At 37.8% G+C, this 18898-nt stretch overlaps 2 protein-coding genes across 2 annotated transcripts in view; one reads left to right on the plus strand and one right to left on the minus strand.

The window, feature by feature from the left end:
• The first annotated feature begins 4630 nt into the window (after nucleotides 1-4630).
• LOC141333175 (uncharacterized) lies at nucleotides 4631-7140 on the plus strand. The gene is made up of 4 exons (XM_073838122.1): nucleotides 4631-4698; nucleotides 4970-5125; nucleotides 5208-5607; nucleotides 6965-7140. The coding sequence occupies exons 1-4, from the start codon at nucleotides 4651-4653 to the stop codon at nucleotides 7099-7101; spliced, it is 741 nt and encodes a 246-aa protein (XP_073694223.1). The 5' UTR covers nucleotides 4631-4650; the 3' UTR covers nucleotides 7102-7140.
• Nucleotides 7141-7246: 106 nt separating this feature from the next.
• The window catches only part of slc2a13a (solute carrier family 2 member 13a), a 75071-nt gene continuing 63419 nt past the window's right edge, over nucleotides 7247-18898 (minus strand). Inside the window, exons 7-10 of the mRNA XM_073838121.1 lie at nucleotides 12878-13003; nucleotides 12368-12486; nucleotides 11996-12148; nucleotides 7247-9875 (exon numbers count right to left, since the gene is read on the minus strand). Coding sequence (XP_073694222.1) covers nucleotides 9649-9875; nucleotides 11996-12148; nucleotides 12368-12486; nucleotides 12878-13003 — 625 coding nt within the window. The 3' untranslated portion in view covers nucleotides 7247-9648. The remainder of the gene's footprint in view (nucleotides 9876-11995; nucleotides 12149-12367; nucleotides 12487-12877; nucleotides 13004-18898) is intronic.

The raw sequence follows: 18898 nt of genomic DNA on the forward strand, positions 1-18898 counted from the left end.
AGAGCACATTACCAAAGTGAGTAGAATGCTATTATAAGAGTCATAAGAGTAATTTTTTTCAAATTGAGATGTATACATAAATAAACAAGCTTTCCATTGTTGGAATAGGACAATATTTGACCGAGATGCAATTATCTAAAAATCTAAATCGAGAAATTGAGAAAATCGCCTTTAAAGTTGTCCAAATTAAGTTCTTGGTAGGGGTGGTAAAAGAGGTGACTGACACAGGCTGCTCCACACAGCAACAGAGAAGACTCGGCTGAGCGAAAAAAGACTTCACTGCATTAATATTTTTGTTGAATAGATTTCTGTACCTTAACTGGGATCCGGAGGCAGTTTATAACTTTCGGGAAGCGGAGTTTAGTCGGGAGATTATTCCATTAGGGGCTGTTCACATGTAGCATCTTTTGCCCGCTCAAGTTCGTTATTTCAAATGTAGGTATGCGCGCTCATAATGGAAGCGACGCGGTCGCAACGCGCTCGTTTTTTCCAGGCGCGTCCGCGCCACATCCAGATAAATACATGTCAACTTTTCAGTATGCCGCGCTTAGCAACGGCAGACGCCACGAGAGTGCAAGCTGCAGAGCGCTTTGGAAAGATGGAGAAAATGTAAAAATAATTAGTGACAGGAAGCTATGCTAAGGTTAACTAGCCTATAGCCTACATCTTGCTGTCTGCAAAAGACAGAGTAACTTAGACGTACCATATAAGCGGACGTTCACGTCGCGCCTAAAACGCGTGGAAAACGTACAAATGTACAAATTTTGACCCATACAATGTATTGTTGGCTATTGCTACAAATATACCTGTTCTACTTATGACTGGTTTTATGGTCCAGGGTCACATATTCCAATGGGAAAGGGCTTATAACGTGGAATTATCACAATCTTTTGCAGCCCAAAGAGGGGAGAGCATTCAGAGACCTTCGTTTTATATCCACTCAACACTTTAAAGAGCAGTGAAGAACTGGAGGAGCCACTGTTCATAGATTTCAGCAACTTGGATTCTAAAGGTAATGACATAGCTTCTAGCATATGTAGGTAAATGACTAGATACTAAAGGGCCCGTGCCAAACAATGAAATAATATTCTAAATTTGATATTGTATAAAAATAGAAATGGAAAAACCATTAGAAAAAAATAAAACAACTTTTTTTTTTTTATGTATTCAAGTGTAAAAAGCAAAAATAAAACACCATGTGTGTAAATGAGGAGTTTTAGGAAAAAAAAAATTAATTAAGGGAAAAAAAGAGAAAAAAGAACAATATTTGATATTGCAAGTTGCACAATATGTAAGATTTTTTTATTAAAATATCCCAAAACCACTAGAATAGTGTTATATATTTTGTTGACTTGTGAATTACATTACTCCTAGAATGTTTAAGGCCGCGATCACACCGAACACGTTTTTGCAGTGAGAGGCTCCTTTTTTGAATGGTTTTCTGTTGGCAGTAAGTGTTCTGCGCGCTGCTTATGCGCCCCGGGCACCTCGCGTTTTCGCCGCCTGCTGCGCCTTGCGTTTTTGCAGAAGCGCAGCACACTGCCTTTTTTTTAAAAGTCACCAAAAAAAGGCAGTGCTGTGCGGCTCGTGTTTTTAGAACTAAAAGACGTGTTCGGTGTGATCGTGGCCTAAAGGTGCCATAGAATGGAAAACTGTATTTACCTTGGCATAGTTGAATAATAACAGCTTTGTACATAGACGTGACATACCGTGAGTCTTAAACACCATCGTTTCCTCCTTCTTATATAAATCTAGTGTTTGCAAAAGACCACTGAAAAATAGGCCAATTCCAACATAACAGCGAATATTACGTAAGAGTCACGATCATTAATAGTTTGCATAGCCCAATCAACAGACGTCCTGCAGGTAGGCTATTGTGAAAAAAAACAAACAAAACGAGAACAAAAGTGAAAATGGCAGATCACAGGAATAAATGTTATGTTCCAGGTTGTGGATGCAGGAGATGTTAAGTGCAGGGATGGGTTGGTGTCTGTACTCAGAAATGCAAGGAACACAAATAAGGCGTTCTAATAAAATAAGGCTAGACACTAAAAGGACATGGTTAGCTTAATTCTAGCGGTAGCATGTTACATTGCAGTACTTACGATTTCACTTACCACATAAACAGAGAGATGGCTGAGTGGACGATGGCGAATGATTTACAGATGCTGAGCATCACTAACAAGCATCTAAACTTGTAAAATATGTGGTAAGTACTGCCGCTGTAGTATAACCTTACACAGAGCATGTGGATCAGAAAAGTGAAAGTAAAATGACCGCGCATTCAAAACGTCAGTTTCAATGACCCGCATAATAGCGACTCAAGCTTCGTGATTAAATATATATTTTCCTCCAAGTGCGAGCTACTAAATGAGCCGCTCTGTGAAACAGCCAATCAGAGCAGAGCTCATCATTATTATTCATGAACCTTCCAAATCTAGTAATAACTGACCATTTCATTCTAGGGACAAATCCTAGGGTTGTAAATGGACCTGTAAAACCGTTTCTGGAGAATTTTTGCCCTTCCCTATGCCATATACCTTCTATGTAGATATCAGAGAACAATTTAAAATATTGTATCAATGCATTCTATGGCACCTTTAAATCCAGAGAAATAAGAATTTTAAGTGTCATTGCGTTGCCTGCCAATGATTTCGAACACCTTTGATTTCATGGAAACACTAGACGCTTTATTTTGTTATGCATTGTATTAGACAGGTGACGAACGCACAGAGTAGCATTATTACAGAACTTTCAACACTCAAATGTATCTAGTATGATAAAACAGTGCGGTTTTACCCCACATACACATGACTGGAAGTAGCGGAAGCAGTCGACTGTGGCATTATAAAAGCTCTGTTGCTTTTAAGCCATGTGTGATCGTCTCTCATTAGCTCCAGCGGCCTTGTTTCACTTTCATGGCTTTCAGCCTCAACCTGCTACATACTACAGTGACGTTAATAAAACTTGAGAATATTAGCTCATCTATGAACATGATTTCTTGCCGAGTCCTGTTGGATTGCATCGGCTGTGGGGATGAAACCGACAACTCCCATGATTCCACACTCAAACTACGCCTTTGTTTCATTGTTTGTTTTGAAAATGCACTCTCTAGTGGCGAAAATTACACATTGTACTTTTAATGAAACACTATATTTACTTATGAGCAAAAATAGCTCTTTTGAACACTTCCTAACATCTTTACAACTGTTTTAAAAGTTAATATTGATGCTGAATAATTCTGTCATGACAACTCTTGGAAACGTTTAGCATGGTAATGGATGTGACAATGTTAATGTATTTGGTCTTGGCGGAATAGATCTTCTATGCTGCTGCTGAATTGCTGCTGATCTAGTTGTAGATTAATTCTGCTGCTGCTGCAAGCAAGTACAGAACTTTCTACTGTCAAATCATATGGCGATACGGTGCTGTGAGTATTTATGACATACTGCTGCTGCACAAATAGCATAAAATAACCCGTAGCAGATCTATACAGGTGGAGCTGGGGAAGGTTTCAGAGGAACTCTAAAAGCACGCCGGAAATGCCCAAGTGAATGTTACCAGCCATTTAAATAGCTGCAAGCTCATCGGTTGCGTATGCAACATAAACCAATCAGCTTGTGCCAAGTCGTATAACTTGGTGATATCATTAGCTACGTTAACAATCCTGCGTCATCTAAAGTTTCATGGCAGAATTAGGTATTTTTTTAGACAATCCAAAAACAATATTACATGCAATGATTGATTGACCTACTCAATTAATCATCTTTCCAAGCCTCCATGAGCACTCAGTCCAGAGTGCAGTTAGTACTTTAATTGACTGCATATTACAGATGTATATCATTTCTTACAGTGCTTACATCAATGAGTTCTTGTGACACACCACAAAACATGGACGGTGATGGCCACCTCTCAACACAGGTATGGGACATTTTATTGGTGAAATTGCATACAACTTTAGTGCTATTAATTGTACATAAATACTAACCCCTTGTGGTTAAAAGCAGTGTAGACATAAGCTGTTAGTGCATAGATAAGATCTAAAGTTGCAAAGCTTGAAGTCTCAAAACCAAAGATATATTTATTGGAAAAGTTAAGACTCAGCCACACCTCCCTAAAACGGCTCGTTCAAACAAGCCCCCCACTTGTCTACGTCACGGGGTGGGTAGATTAGCATAACACTGTCCAAAGAAAGAAGGCTTATTAGTGTCGCAGCCGCCATGTTGTGGAGACACAGTGTGTTTCATTGCGAAAGCACTTTAGTTTGGCCTTCCAAATGAGGACACACAAGTTATATTTACAGCACTGTTCCGGAACAGTACAACGCAAATATGCAAATGGGTAATGCACATTTCACGGAGGACTGTTTCCTGAACCTGGGAGAGCAGCTTACAGTTGCTTACAACTGCATAAACACAAAATAATGTTTTTTTAGCAACATCATATGGCTCCTTTAAACTTGTTTTTTAGATGCCAACTAGATAACTAGTGTTTTGACAATCTTTTTTTTTTCCTTCAGGAATTTGTGTGTACAGACGGCAATACATGTAAGTGTTCTTGTTGTTATTTATAAAGTATCATCTTAATGGTTCTCAGTTAGAACATGAAGTTTATGATGTTTCAGCAGGTGCTGATGGTAGCAGTGTCTTTATGCATGTTGGTAAATCACCAAGAGGAGTTCATCTCAGCTCAGATGACGTAAGACAAAAAAACTGCTCTGTAATTTGAATAATCCTAATCAACATAATAATGAAAATGGTTTCTGTAATCTCTCCTAGTATATGGTGCGTGAAAATGAACACATTTAACATAATGAAAACATTGTGTGTGTGTGTGTGTGTGTGTGTGTGTGTGTGTGTGTGTGTGTGTGTCCCTTATTTATCTGATTGTGGTGTAAAATAGGACCTAGACATGCTTTTGTTAAATTTTTACCCATGAAATCATTTCTTTATGATCTTTCGTGGGACAGAAAGAAAAAAATGACCAGTGCCCACAGTCTGCCTGCCTAAAGAAACAGCTATGCCAATCTGAAAATGGCATATCGATGGACAGTTTAACAGAAACACCTTCACAAGCTTCATCCAGCAAACAAGATGAAAAATCTAACTGTGATCGTCAAAGTGAGGTAAAATCTTGAATTTCAGTCAGAAACAAGTGAACTATGGATGAAAACACAAAAATCAGTTAGTTTTTTTTCTCATCTGCAGACAAAAGCACAAAGGCGTGATGGGAATCCTCCAAAAACCTTGGAAACTGGGACACAAACAGGAGCTCTATCTTACCGAGATGTCTCAGTTCAGTGCTCACTTATTCATCACAGCAATTCTGTGTTTTCCTCTGCTGCTGATCAGAAAGCCAACGCCTTTACCACAAGGTGGCAGTATTATAATTCTAATCAGTTGCTCAATCCAACTACACATACTTCTTCAAAACATGGTCACAAGAGAACAGGAAATATGCCCTCAGGGGCATCAGCAACAAATCAGCAGGCACAGAGAGATCCAAAACCACAATTAGGCTTCTCCCTCAGACTTTATGGTCAGAGGAGCCTGAGATCTGAAAGAGCTCTGACGTCAGTTTTGAAACATCCTTTCTGCACACCCTCAGGTAAAAATAAGTAACTCATTGTGAAACCTCACACATTTTTTCCAAACAGTTCTGATAAACATGGATCATCTTAAAGGAATAGTACACATAAAAAACAAACATTCCGTTATTATTGTTATTTTATGGGTCCAAGAGCATTTTACTATTATTGAAAGAAAATAATACTTGTATTCACAAGGACACAATTTATCGATCAAAAGTAACAGTAAATGCACAGTTTTGCAATAAATGCTGTTCTTTTTGAGGTCAAAAGTATACATCTCCTTTCAGAATCTACAACATTTTAATTATTTTACCAAAAATAAGAGGGATCAGACAAAATGCATGTTAAATAAGATATTTTACATAAAATATGTTTACATATTGAAAATAAGAAATAATAGTTGAGTTTATAAAAATGACCCCATTCAAAAGTTTACATTTGAATGGGGTTGGTTCTTAATACTGTGTTGTTACGTGAATGATCCACAGCTGTGTTTTTTTTTTTTTTTTTTTTTTTTTGTTTAGTGATAGTTGTTTATGAGTCCCTTGCTTGTCCTGAACAGTTAAACTGCCTGCTGTTCTTCAAAAAAATCTGTTAGGTCCCACAAATTATTTGGTTTTCCAGCATTTTTGTGTATTTGAACCCTTTCCAAAAACTGTATGATTTTGAGATCCGTCTTTTCACACTGAGGACAACCGAGGGACTCATATGCAACTATTCCAATTTGAAGATCCGGATAAATTTAACTTATTTTGTCTTCTGGGAAGCATGTAACTATCTTCTGTAGCCTCTGAAGGGCAGTACTACTGTACATGAAAAAAAAACATGATATTAAGGCAAGAATGTACGCATCTCCATTCTGTTCAAAAGTTTTCACCCCCCGGCTCTTAATGCATGGTGTTTCCTTCTGGAGCATCAATGAGCGTTTAAATTTTCTGTAATAGTCGCATAGGAGTCCCTCAGTTGTCCTCAGTGTGAAAAGATGGATCTCAAAACCATACAGATATATATGAAGGAAGAACAGCATGCAGTCTAACTGTTCTTTTAAAGCTTTTGACTAGCATATTAGAATGATTTTTGAAATATCATGTGACACAGAAGACTGAAGTAAAGGCTTTGCTATTACAGGAATAAAATATATTATAAAGTGTGTTAAAATAGAAAACGGTTGTTTAAAATTTTAATAATAGTTCACAGTATTACTGTGTTTACAGTATTTTTTATGTAATAAATGCAGCCTTGGTGAGCGCAAGTTACTTCTTTTGAAAAACATGAAAAAAATCTTAATTTTACCTTTTTATATTAGGATTATGTAGTTTAAATATACTGGTTTAAAATCTGAAACAGTGTGTTTATGTCATTTGTTTACTCCAGCACAGCAAAAAGAGCAGTGGTGGGAAAGCAAGGTGAAAACAGAGAAGTGTGACTACCCTCGCTTGGGAAGTGTGATGCGAAACCCTGTCAAGGACGTCCGGCATGCAGGAGAATTTGTGAAAGAGATGAAGAGATGAAGAACTTCACAGCAGAGAAAGGTGTGAAACGAATCTCTACGGAGAAAAAAAAAAAAAAAACCTTCAAGAAGTTGCTGACGTTGAAGCAGAGAAAGGATTAGACAGTAAGCAGAATTAGATTTTGAAAAATGGATTGTTACCTCAGTTCAGATGTTATATATATTTATTATTATCTCCAAGTACATATTTAAGTTTTCAAAGTTCATATATTTAGTTTTATAGAATATAAATCTAGCAAAACATTTACAGCAACAGTAATCAAATACTGTACAACACAACATTTGTCCTCACTAGTTTCCATCAACAGTATAAACGCTGCATTTGTTTCACATACAAAAAAAAGCAAATAAAATACATCCATACACTTAAACAGATGTGTTCATTGGTAATAACACAAATGGCTGTCCATGTTGGAGCACCTCCCAAGTACAATCTAAAATTCAAATACATCTGGTACACATGAAACTGCTCAATAAACCTCTAAATTACATAATACATGTAGACTCAAACTCATTGACTTTTATAATGTCTCTATTCAGACTCTAGTTGAAGCAATATGTTTTATGAGATTGAATTTGTGTCCTTAAGGAATAGTTCATCCAAAAATGTTACTCTATGCTTTTATTGTGTGAAAAAGAGCAGCTTGAATATTCTTCAAAACCTCTCCAGATATAGGTTTTAATTGACTTGAGGGTGAGTAAATGACGGCCGAGGTCCATTTGTGGGTGATCTACTCCTTTAAAATCTAAATTCATATAATTTAATTTGTGCTTCTCTCAACCAAATTAAGTTTTATCCAATGGAAAATGTCAAATTACACATAATCATGTCTCTTAACAAAACACACAACACAAGGCCTGATGTGCACAATTATTTATCACTGAACAGACTGAAATCTTTAAACAGAAACTTGAGTTGACATTATTGGTTGCTTTCACACGAGCCATCAACTTGGTTTCAATAAAGCTACAACCACAACATATAGATTTTCAGGTCGGTTTGGCACACCTTGATGTGTATTTGTCTATTTGTATACTTACGAAGAAGCACAACAGAATATTGGATATTACAATGTACTTGTCAAAACGGTTATCCTACACTGTTTCATGGACAAGACCAATGCGATGACTTTTGTACACTAGGCTATAAGGAAGACAAATTAAAATGATAATAAAAAATAACATTTAAAATGTAAACATTTAAATTAGCTTCAAAAGCAAATAATAAAAAAAATGAGTCTGAACAACACAGCAATGAACTAACTCAAGTGAAAATTGTGAAATATTTTATAAGGCCACACTACACTATCACAGGGAACTGCAGAAAGCTACATATGACGTGTGCCAATAATCTTTAATCCTACAAACATGAAGGTTCAAATTACAAAATAAACTACTGTACTTCGCATAGATCGCATATTACAAACAAGCAATGTGATTTGCTACACATTTTCAGAGCCTTGAAGATTTTAATGACGAGGCCAGAGGGACATGAAAATGTCTTGTATTCACTTTGAGGGATAGTTCACACATGACAATTATGTTATGAATTACTCACCCTCATGTCGTTCCAAACCTGTAAAACCTTTGTTCTTGTTTTGATGAAATCCAAGACGTTTCCAAGTCGTTATTTTTGTTTTCTTTGCGCACAAAGAATTCTCGTAGTTTCATAAAATTGAGGTTAAACCATGTCACATGGATTTTATCAATGTTCTTGCTACCTTTCTGGACCTTGAACGTGGTAAGACCGTAGCTGTCTATGCAGAGTCAGAAAGCTCTCCGATTTTATAAAAAATATGTGAAAGAAGATGAACGAAGGTCTTACGGGTTTGGAATGACATGAGGGTGAGTAATTATCATTTTTGGGTGAACTATCCCTTTCAGTTGTTTTTTGTTAATATTTCGGCATTCCATATCACTAAAAGCAGTTAGTTTGGATTATTTGTAGACTACTAACAAAAAATTTAGACACATTTGAATGCCAAGAGCGTGCAGATCTGTAATATCGGCAATGGGTGGATATTTAAAATATTTAGAAAATATTGATCTCTTAAATATTTTTGATCTCTGCATAATTCCCACACTTCATATGTTGATGACTTCAATGCAAAATGCTATTAAATAAGTAGGTGTGTCCAAACTTTTGACTGGTAGTGTAGCTCAGTGTTATTTTTAAATATAAAATTTGCATTGAGTTCACACTTAGACATGACATTAAAAAAAAAAAAAAAATCCTTCTGCATGTGTGTTACTAAATTTACAGCTAACATCTCGTTTTACATAAATAAGCAGAGGATATTCATCTGACAGTGGAGGAACGAGCCAGTAGATCTGCATGTGCTGTGACGCAAAAACATACTGACAACATTATAAAAGCTGACTTGGCACTGCGTGTTTGTTTGTGTGTGCTTTACAACCCTGTTCTTGCCGTCGCGGTGAAGAGAGGCTCAACCTGACCGATACAGTGGGCCGACCTGACGTCAGGGTTGAATGAGGCTCAATCGATAGCTTCTCATCGCCGTTTACCAACCCAGAAGTTTCACACGAGTTATTCGACATCTGACGCGTCGTTATCCGATAGGTGGTAGTTCGACCCTTTGACCCGAATGTATTCCACCTGCCGATCCTCATCAGAATCTGAGATCCCGCACGAGCAAAGCTGGTTTTCAAACAAGGACTCAATCTCTTCTAGCCGACGTCCCTTAGTCTCAGGCAGGCAGCCATAAATGAAAAAGAAACCAGTTAGAGCCAAACTGGAATATAGGAAAAATACACCTGGAAGAAGACAGAGAGATATTGGTTAATGAATGTGTTTACTTTTAATAATAACTCAAATATATATATATATTTTTTTTTTCTGATTGTCTAGTCAAAATTAGTAGCTCTGCCAAGCATTTTTCCTTTACAAAAAGAAAATATATATATGCAATATTTTAATAGACCCTTTTACTGTTTGTACACAATGATGACGTAGCAACGTATGCGCGCGCATATTGGCAACGGAAGTATGGCGAGAATCAGCAGTGTGTCAAGCTACGCGAGCGGATTAAGCAACGCAGACAGAGAAAGTTATTTGGAAAAGTTGACTTTATCAAATGGTATCCGGCTACCAGATCCGTGTACTATAATGGAGTGGATAGAAGACGTTAGCAGATGGCCAAATATACAGTGGCCAGATATATATACGTATTTAGTTGAGAAACTGAGCGTGTACACCCGAGAGAATCACTGGATGCTTATGAATACGTTGTCTGTGGTCATGTACAGAACGTCAAATACCATGACATAGACTCAGAGTTTTGTGTGTTGAAATCAACACGTTTAAAGGGATAGTTCACCCAAAAATGAAAATTTGATGTTTATCTGCTTACCCCCAATGCATCCAAGATGTAGGTTACTTTGTTTCCTCAGAAAAACACAAACGAAGATTTTTAACGAAAACCGGTGCAGTCTGCCAGCCTTATCATGGATATGGATGGGCACCAAACCTTTAAAAGTAAACACAAACATGCACAGACAAATCCAAATTACACCCTGCGGCTCGTGATGATACATTGATGTCCTAAGACATGAAACGATCGGTTTTTGTGAGAAACTGAACAGTATTTATATCATTTTTTACCTTTGATTCACAGCCACGTCCATCTGTAATGTGCACGAGTTTGGCATCAGTCACGTCACATGAGCACGCGCTCTGTCGTAAAATACGCAAACGCCGAAAGCGATCTGTCGCATGAATATGACACTCATTGTTTCCACAGAGCACAGAGATTGTGGGTATAGCGGCTATTCAAAATGGTAATTACTTGCGCGTATCCTGATTGTTTAAACCGATTTAAAGCTAAAAGATTACATTAGTTTGCGCAAACTCATCCGGGACTTTTCACTGATTTCCCCTTACGGCGTTTGCGTATTCTACGCCAGAAGCGCGTGCTCATGTGACGTGACTGATGCCAAACTCGTGCACATGACAGATGGACGTGGCTGTGTATCAAAGGTAAAAAATGATATAAATACTGTTCAGTTTCTCACAAAAATCGATCGTTTCGTGTCTTAAGACATCAATGTATCATCACGAGCCGCAGGGTGTGATTTGGATTTGTCTGTGCATGTTTTTGTTTACTTTTAAAGGGTTGGTGCCCATCCATGTCCATGATAAGGCTGGCAGACTGCACCGGTTTTTGTTAAAAATCTTCGTTTGTGTTTTTCTGAGGAAACAAAGTAACCTACATCTTGGATGCATTGGGGGTAAGCAGATAAACATCAAATTTTCATTTTTGGGTGAACTATCCCTATAGTCGCCTGCAGCCACAGGCGCCACCGGTTCTTCTGAAACGGCCGTGATCCTGTCGGAATCCTATAAAACTTAAGCCCCTTGGTGGAATATCTATTAGTGCAACCGTAAACACAACAACCAGACATTTTGATGCTGGGACACCGTTTTGATAAAATTTAGTTGCTAACACGTTAGAGCCAGTGGGGAACAACACCACTTCCGTTGCCAAAATGCGCGCGCAACTATTTGATCACGTGGGCTGTAAAAGGGTCTATATAACTAACATTAACCAAAGGTCTGAATGGCCTAGATGATGTCAAGGGGAAAAAGTTGTAAAAGTTGGTTTAGATGCAAAGCAAGTTGTTATTATTATTATATTATTTAGTAATTTGCTCTGATAAATCGTGAACAGCAAGTGCAGGAAAGTGTATTTAGAATATTAATTTGCACAGGGAGTTGTTGACTTTCACAGGAAACTAATACTGAGTCATAGACATAATTAGTTCTACAATGCCTTTATGAGTAGTATACTCTTGATGTTGAGAGATCAAATACCGTATTGATGCTGACAAAAAGGTCATGTTCATGACTGCTGTCGCGCCACTAATTAGAGCGTTACCATAGTAAGTCAGGTACTGGGCCATGTGGAGGAACGTTATAGACACCAGCACATTGAAGGTCCAGTTCACCCCAGCTGAACAAGCATTGCCTGTGCTTCTGGCCCAAAGAGGGTAGATTTCAGAATTAACCGTCCATGGCATCGGTCCCATTCCTGTCAAGAGGTGCAAGTGTTTTAAAATGACCTTTATGCAATGCCACAATGAATATATTACAGATTCCCTTAAAGCAACCTGAAGTTATACATTTGTTGTCAAAAATATTGGCCCTCTTAGTAAATATGAGCCAGGGAGATGGGGGTGTACACCCTCCGGCTCTTAATACATCAAGAACTGTATGCCTAGTTTATTAAAAACAGTTATGATTACCTTACCTGGGGCAAAAGATGCGAGATAGAGCACTAGTCCCAGGAGCACAACCCATGAATATGAGGTTGGACAAAAATTATAAGCCCATATACCACTATCTGGCATATGTGTGGAGTTGGAGCATCTGTTTGGGTTAAAACAAACACACAATGAATTTTATATGGTATAGGAATACATATCAAAATGATTTAATATTGAAATATTACATTTATATTTTAATTAGCTAGCTGTTCGGTGTTCAACCAAATGTAACAAATTAACAGGACAATGAAACTAAATAAAATATGTTGAAAATATTAAAAGTTTTATAGAAAATAAAAGTCACAAGAAGTGAAACACCCCTTTTTAAAAGGATATGTCAACTTTGACAAATTGTATTAGCGATTTCATATCTGGCAAGTATTAGATAACTTAGTACTGTACTGCAGAATGCATCAAAATTTTAATTTGCCAAATAAACACAGAACAGCTTAAGTACTTGCGCATACAGAGTGCCTGTTTCACTGGTGACTCACTTGCCCCACGCTGCTCTCTCAGTGGAGGCCGGATTGACGGGCACACAGGAGGAGGCAAACACAGCAGTGCTGTTTTCTTGATAACAGTAACCACAGCTAGGGTCCAACATACATGGCTCGCATGACCTAAAACACAAAGTAATGTAAAAACAAGACAAATTACTTAAAAACTAAAACCAAACCATCTGACCTTGAATTATTCTCGTCTGAAGTCAACGTAAATTAAAACTAACCTTATTTACTGTCTTAATACACATTCTTAGAAGTTGTTATTATGCACATTATTGTTTTTAAAGATTTATTTTAGGCATTTTTGCCTTTTATTAGGAACAAAACTGTTAGTGAAGTGAGAGTGAGAAAAGAGGAGGGGAGGTGATTGGGAAATGTCCACAAGCCGGAACTTGAACTTGGGATGCCCAAAGCACAACAGCGTTATATGTTGCCACGAAACTCACAAGTTCACATAATTCTAAACAAAAAAGTTTTTTATTTATTATCTTACATCGAAATGTAATAACTTGCTCAATAGACCGTTAAGGGCAAAAGTTTACGTACAACTTGTAGAATCTGCAAAATGTCGATTATTTTACCAAAATAAGAGGGATCATACAAAATGCACGTTAAGTCCTTCAGAAAAATCCTTCAGGTCTCACAAATTCTTCAGTTTTTAAGCATTTTTGTGTATTTGAACCCTTTCTTTCTCCTTTCTCCATCTTTTCACACTGAGGACAACTGAGTGACTCAAATGCAACTATTACAGAAGGTTAGAATGCTCACTGATGCTTCAGAAGGAAACACAATGTATTAAGATCTGGGGGTTGAAAACTTTTTGAATTTGAAGATCAGGGTAAATTAAAGGTCCCATATCGTCAAAATCAAAATTTCCTGGCTTTTTTCATGATAACTAAGGTCTAGGGGCTATCTAACTACCATATGAGTTTCAAAACAGTCAATCCACAGTAAACTGCACACAGCCTGCTTAAAGTAGCTGTTCATTTTCACAAGCAGCTGTGACTTCCGTAACGATGTGACGTCCGATCGACTCAAGTCACCGCCTTCAGTCACAAACCAACGTCCCACCCTCCTTTTGTCAAACCCCCAGACAACAACGCATCCATTCCATTGAGCAACAACAACAGGAAAACAAGTTGAGAAAACCCTGTTCAGTCGATAGATGTCAAGCTACGATCATTACACAGGCTTCAGAACAACGTGAATATAAGAGACCAGAGGCACGTCAACTTCAGCCTCTTTCACACAGCGATTCCGGTAAATACACGGATAATGTGTCCCACGATTTGTTCCGGAATTGTTTAATTTGGTTCATTCACAATTGTTTTCCGGAATCTGTGCGTGCTTTACACACAAACCATAAAGACATGTGACGTTTGGATGTGAGATGTAATGCGACGCGTAAGTTTCACTAAACTGAAACTAACCTGAACAAACTGTGCTTCAGCGCTGATAGTGAGGAGCTGGCTCTGCCTGATGATCGCTGCTTCATTCCACTTTGCATGTAACGTTATTTTTCGTTGTGAAGAGTCGCTTGATAACGTGCATCATTACTACAACACTGCCTTTAGGTTCTGGCTTTGGTTCACACAGTTCCCGTAATTTTCCAGAATCAGCGCGCATTGTGAAAGGGGCTTTACTAAAGCAACAGTTATGTAGCCTACTGCATTCGGTGTTTGTAAAAGAAAAAACATTAATGATCATTCTAAAATATCCTGTTGAGTATCAGCTCTCTCTATTGCTCTGATCTCGCTTACGCTTACAGCATACATGACCGTAGTTACCTGTGATTGGCCTGGTTGTGCGTCACTCAGAAAACAACAGGCCAATCAGAAGAGAGGCTCATGAATATTAATTAGATGGGCCAAAATCGACCTGTTTTTGACAGAGCTCCTAAAAAAGGAGCTGTAAAAATATTTTGAGATGGATTTTGGCACTTATACCGCAAATATATATTCTTAAGGACATCAACAAATAAAATAAACCTCCAGAAATGTGCACGATATGGGACCTTTAACTTATTTTGTCTTCTGGGAAACATCTAAGTCATCAAGTTCTGTAGGTTCTAAAGGGCAGTACTAAATGAAAAAAAAAAAAGATATTTAGGCAAAATAAGAAAAATATACACCTCATCTTTCTGTTTAAAAGTTTATACCACTGGCTCTAAATGCATCGTGTTTTTTTTTTCCTTCTGAAGCATCAGTGAGCATTTGAACCTTCTGTAATAGGTGCATATGAGTCAGCTGTCCTCAGTGTGAAAAGATGGATCTCAAAATGATACAGTCATTGTTGGAAAGGGTTCAAATACACAAAAATGCTGAAAACATAAATCATTCAGGTAACAGCACAGTATTAAGCATCAAGTGTATGTAAACTTTTGAATGGGGCCATTTGTACAAATTCAACTATTATTTTATAAAAAACTGGACTATATGGAAACGTTCTTTATGTGAAATAACTTATTTAGGTCAGTACTAAATAAAAAATAACATGCATTTTGCATCCCTCTTATTTTGGCAAAATAGTTACCTTTGCAGATTCTGCAAGGTGTATGCAACAATTTGAATTTAACTGTATATTTTTAAATATTCAAGTTGAAAATCTTTTACTTACACAGATTATTTATTTGGTTGAGGACAGAATGATGTGACAATGGTCACTGGAAGTCAAAGTCATAAACCCATTGACGCTTGGATATAATATCATACTGAAAATAAAAACTCCCGACAACATCAAGACAGTGTCCTGGGGGATCTCCTGCCAGACCTAGATACGCCATCTGAGTCTGTGGTGCTACTTGGCAATGGATGCTCCAATACATAACATCCCAGAGGTTCTCAATTGGAATTGGGTCTAGGGAACACAAGGGCCAGTCAATTGCATCAATGCCTTCATCATCCAGAAATTGCCTGCACACGCTGGACACATGAGGCCAGGCATTGTCATGCACCAGGAGGAACCCAGGGCCCACTGCACCAACATAGGTTCTGCCAGTAGCTTTGAGGATTTCATCCCGTAAGTGTACCATTGGCTAGCACATGGAGATCTGTGCAACCCTCCAAAGATATTCCACACAAGCCACCATTGGCTCCCTGCTCAAACTGTCATGCTGGATGATGTTGCAGGCAGCATAATTTTCCCCACAGCATCTCCAGACACTTTCACGTTTGTCCAATGTGCTCAGCATGAACCTGTTTTCATTTGTAAAGACAATGGGGGCAGACCTGCCAATTCTGTTGTTCTCTGGTAAATGCCAATCAAGCTGCATGGTGTTGGCCATCAGGTCTTCATGCCAGCCTTATGAGTCTGTTTCTGATTGTTTGGTAAGAAACATCAAACCAGTATCCTGCTGGAGGTCATTTTCCTGTACCTCCTTGCACAAAGGAGCAGTTACTGGATCTACTGCTGGGTTGTTGCCCTTCTACGGCCCTGTCCAGCTCTGTAACTTTCTCTCTGTATCTCGTGCATGCTCTTGAAACTACAGGGAGACACACCAAAGATCCTTGTGATGGTATTTATGGTAGTGACAAATCCGTGAGAAAGAATAAAAAGAGAGCAATGTTTCCTCTCTTGTGCAACTGCTGTCACTTTCATTTGCTCCAAAGCAGGTGAAACTGATTAAAATCTCTAATGCTTGATAACTGAACAAATTTATATCCCTGAAGTTTAAGTGACTTGATGTTATGCTGTGATAATTAAGTGTTCCCTTAATTTTTGGAGCAGTTATAGTTGAAAATTACATATTTCAGTTTCATTTTATATTAAAATATAATTTATTCCAGTGATGCCAAAGTTTTCATTGTCAAATGATCCTTCAGAAATCATGCTGATATGATCAAACACAACTTCCATTTTATAGTAACTTTAAACTGTCTTGCTCAGAAATATGCATGATTATGAGATCACAAGAATGATCCCATTAGCATATATATCAACACATTTTCAATATTCATCTCTAGAAGTCTTGCACGGTAGTTGCAGTGTGTCTATTAAACACTATTCCATTATGTAAGATTTGAGGACAGGGCTTTTGAGAGGCAGTCTATGCACAAATTGGTTTGCTGCTGTGATGACAGTGCAGCCATTCCGCATCCATTAGCAGGAAAATAAACATGCTTTGTTTTGGCGGTGTGTGTATGGTGAACTGAATGATGGTGTATAAGTAAATTAGGATGGAGAGAGAGGATGGGGGGTGTCGTTGTTATGAGGTTACATTTCAGACACTCTATTACTGTGACATTAAGGAACAGTGAGCAGCTTGGACCTAACACAGGCAGTTATTTCAGCAAGGTACACACCAACAGAGCCAAACATAAAATTGATTTTCACTCAGGTTGGAGACCAATAAGTTGTTTGTTGACTAAAGCAAGAGGAACCCATTAGAAACCGTATAATTTCACAATTAGAGTGCTGATGTAGACACTAGAACTCAGCTTCAACTAGACACAGGTTAAAGTCATCCGGAAGTGGCATTTGCAAATCATTTTATTCCCGGAATGTGACATATTTCCAAGCTGCAGGGTGTGACTTGGGTTTACCATTTAAAAATGTATTTGTAGGTCTATAAAATACTTAAAAATATAACTGAATCATACCAAACATTGAATATACCTTTATGATGATTCTATTAAAATGGATTAAAATCTATTTTTTATAGGCTTTTTAAAAATATTTGGTCATGTGGGGTGACCAGAAAGGTGGTGCAACCAACATGCACAAACAAACAACGTTAAACAGGAAATTACACCAAAAATGAACATTCAGAACCTCTTGACCATGTGTCAAGGTCAATACATTTCTTAAAATATCCAGATTTTACTTAGGCTAGGTTCGTTCAGGTTGTACAATGTCATGCGTTAGGACTCTCCAAAAGCATATTTTATGGATAATTTACTGGGACAAAAAAATTATTTAGAATCTGTGGGGTGTCTGGGTCAGTAAACGTTAAAACCCCAGCTTGGTCTAGGAAACTTCTATTAGGGAGCGTAGGGCCTTGATGGTTTCTTTTCCAGTCTGCTAAGAATTTTAAGATAAATCTGAATTCTTTTAGCAAAGATGATGGATGTAGATGATGTTGCCCCTGAAATCCACCTGGGGTCAATGGTACTGGCAGGTGGTGCTGATGATGAGGAGGCTGATAGTATTCATAAGGTCCCTAGAAACCAATTGAATTCCACAGTGTTTCTATAACCTCTTGAGCTGTCCATGTGCATCTCATTTTCTAGCATCTCCATAGAGGCTTGCTATTCACTTTATTTCAGTATGAATCCCCCAGATCCAGATAGCAGTGGTTCTCAAAATTTTCCATGCTAGGTCCTACCTAGAGAGCTATAAAATAGGTATAATCCATCACTTTTTGACATCTTAGAGTGAAACATGAATTTGAAATAAATTTTCTCTCCATCATAATATTACACTGGGTAGGCCTTCTTATCAGTTTTATTACTAAAGACAGATAAAGAGAATATATTGGCTTACTGAAGAAAACCCTGCTGATTTAGTAACTGTTCTAAAGGATTTGGTGAGTTTGTTCAGTTAGGGATTCATTTAAAATCTCACATCTGGCCCACAATTTCCACTTTCCTGCAGATTTTAGCTCTAACCCTAATCAAACACACCTGAGCATGCTAAGCAATGTCTTAAGGATCATTAGAATATCACAGGTAAGAGTTTGATCAGGGTTGGAGCTAAACTCTGATTCATACTGGTAACTCCAGATGTATGATTCTTTTTGGATGATTAATTAATAGAACTGCTTCTTAAATTGGGCTACATTGATCACACTGTGTGCTTATTTTTGCATGCAACCCATAAGGAGTTTACTGACAATGTGCGCATTTAAGAAAACAGACGCAGCCAGATCATTTCCGTAATGACCAGAGCAAGACGTAAATGTTTTGAACATTAAATAATGGCGCAAATACCAGTGATTTGATGTGCGCAAACGTTAGTAAATGGCGTGATTCATTTTAATAGTCTCCTCCCATGAATTCTGCGTCTGAAAGGGAA

Source organism: Garra rufa, chromosome 4 (assembly GCF_049309525.1).
Source record: "Garra rufa chromosome 4, GarRuf1.0, whole genome shotgun sequence".
NCBI classification, from domain to species: Eukaryota; Metazoa; Chordata; class Actinopteri; order Cypriniformes; family Cyprinidae; genus Garra; species Garra rufa.

What these genes read in the sequence shown, in the direction of transcription:
- LOC141333175 (XM_073838122.1), top strand. Translation starts at nt 4,651, where the DNA reads ATGCATGTTGGTAAATCACCAAGAGGAGTTCATCTCAGCTCAGATGAC. An exon ending in TTCATCTCAGCTCAGATGAC is followed by an intron (nt 4,699 to 4,969) that starts GTAAGACAAAAA and finishes TTCGTGGGACAG; the next exon opens with AAAGAAAAAAATGACCAGTG. An exon ending in TCCTTTCTGCACACCCTCAG is followed by an intron (nt 5,608 to 6,964) that starts GTAAAAATAAGT and finishes TGTTTACTCCAG; the next exon opens with CACAGCAAAAAGAGCAGTGG.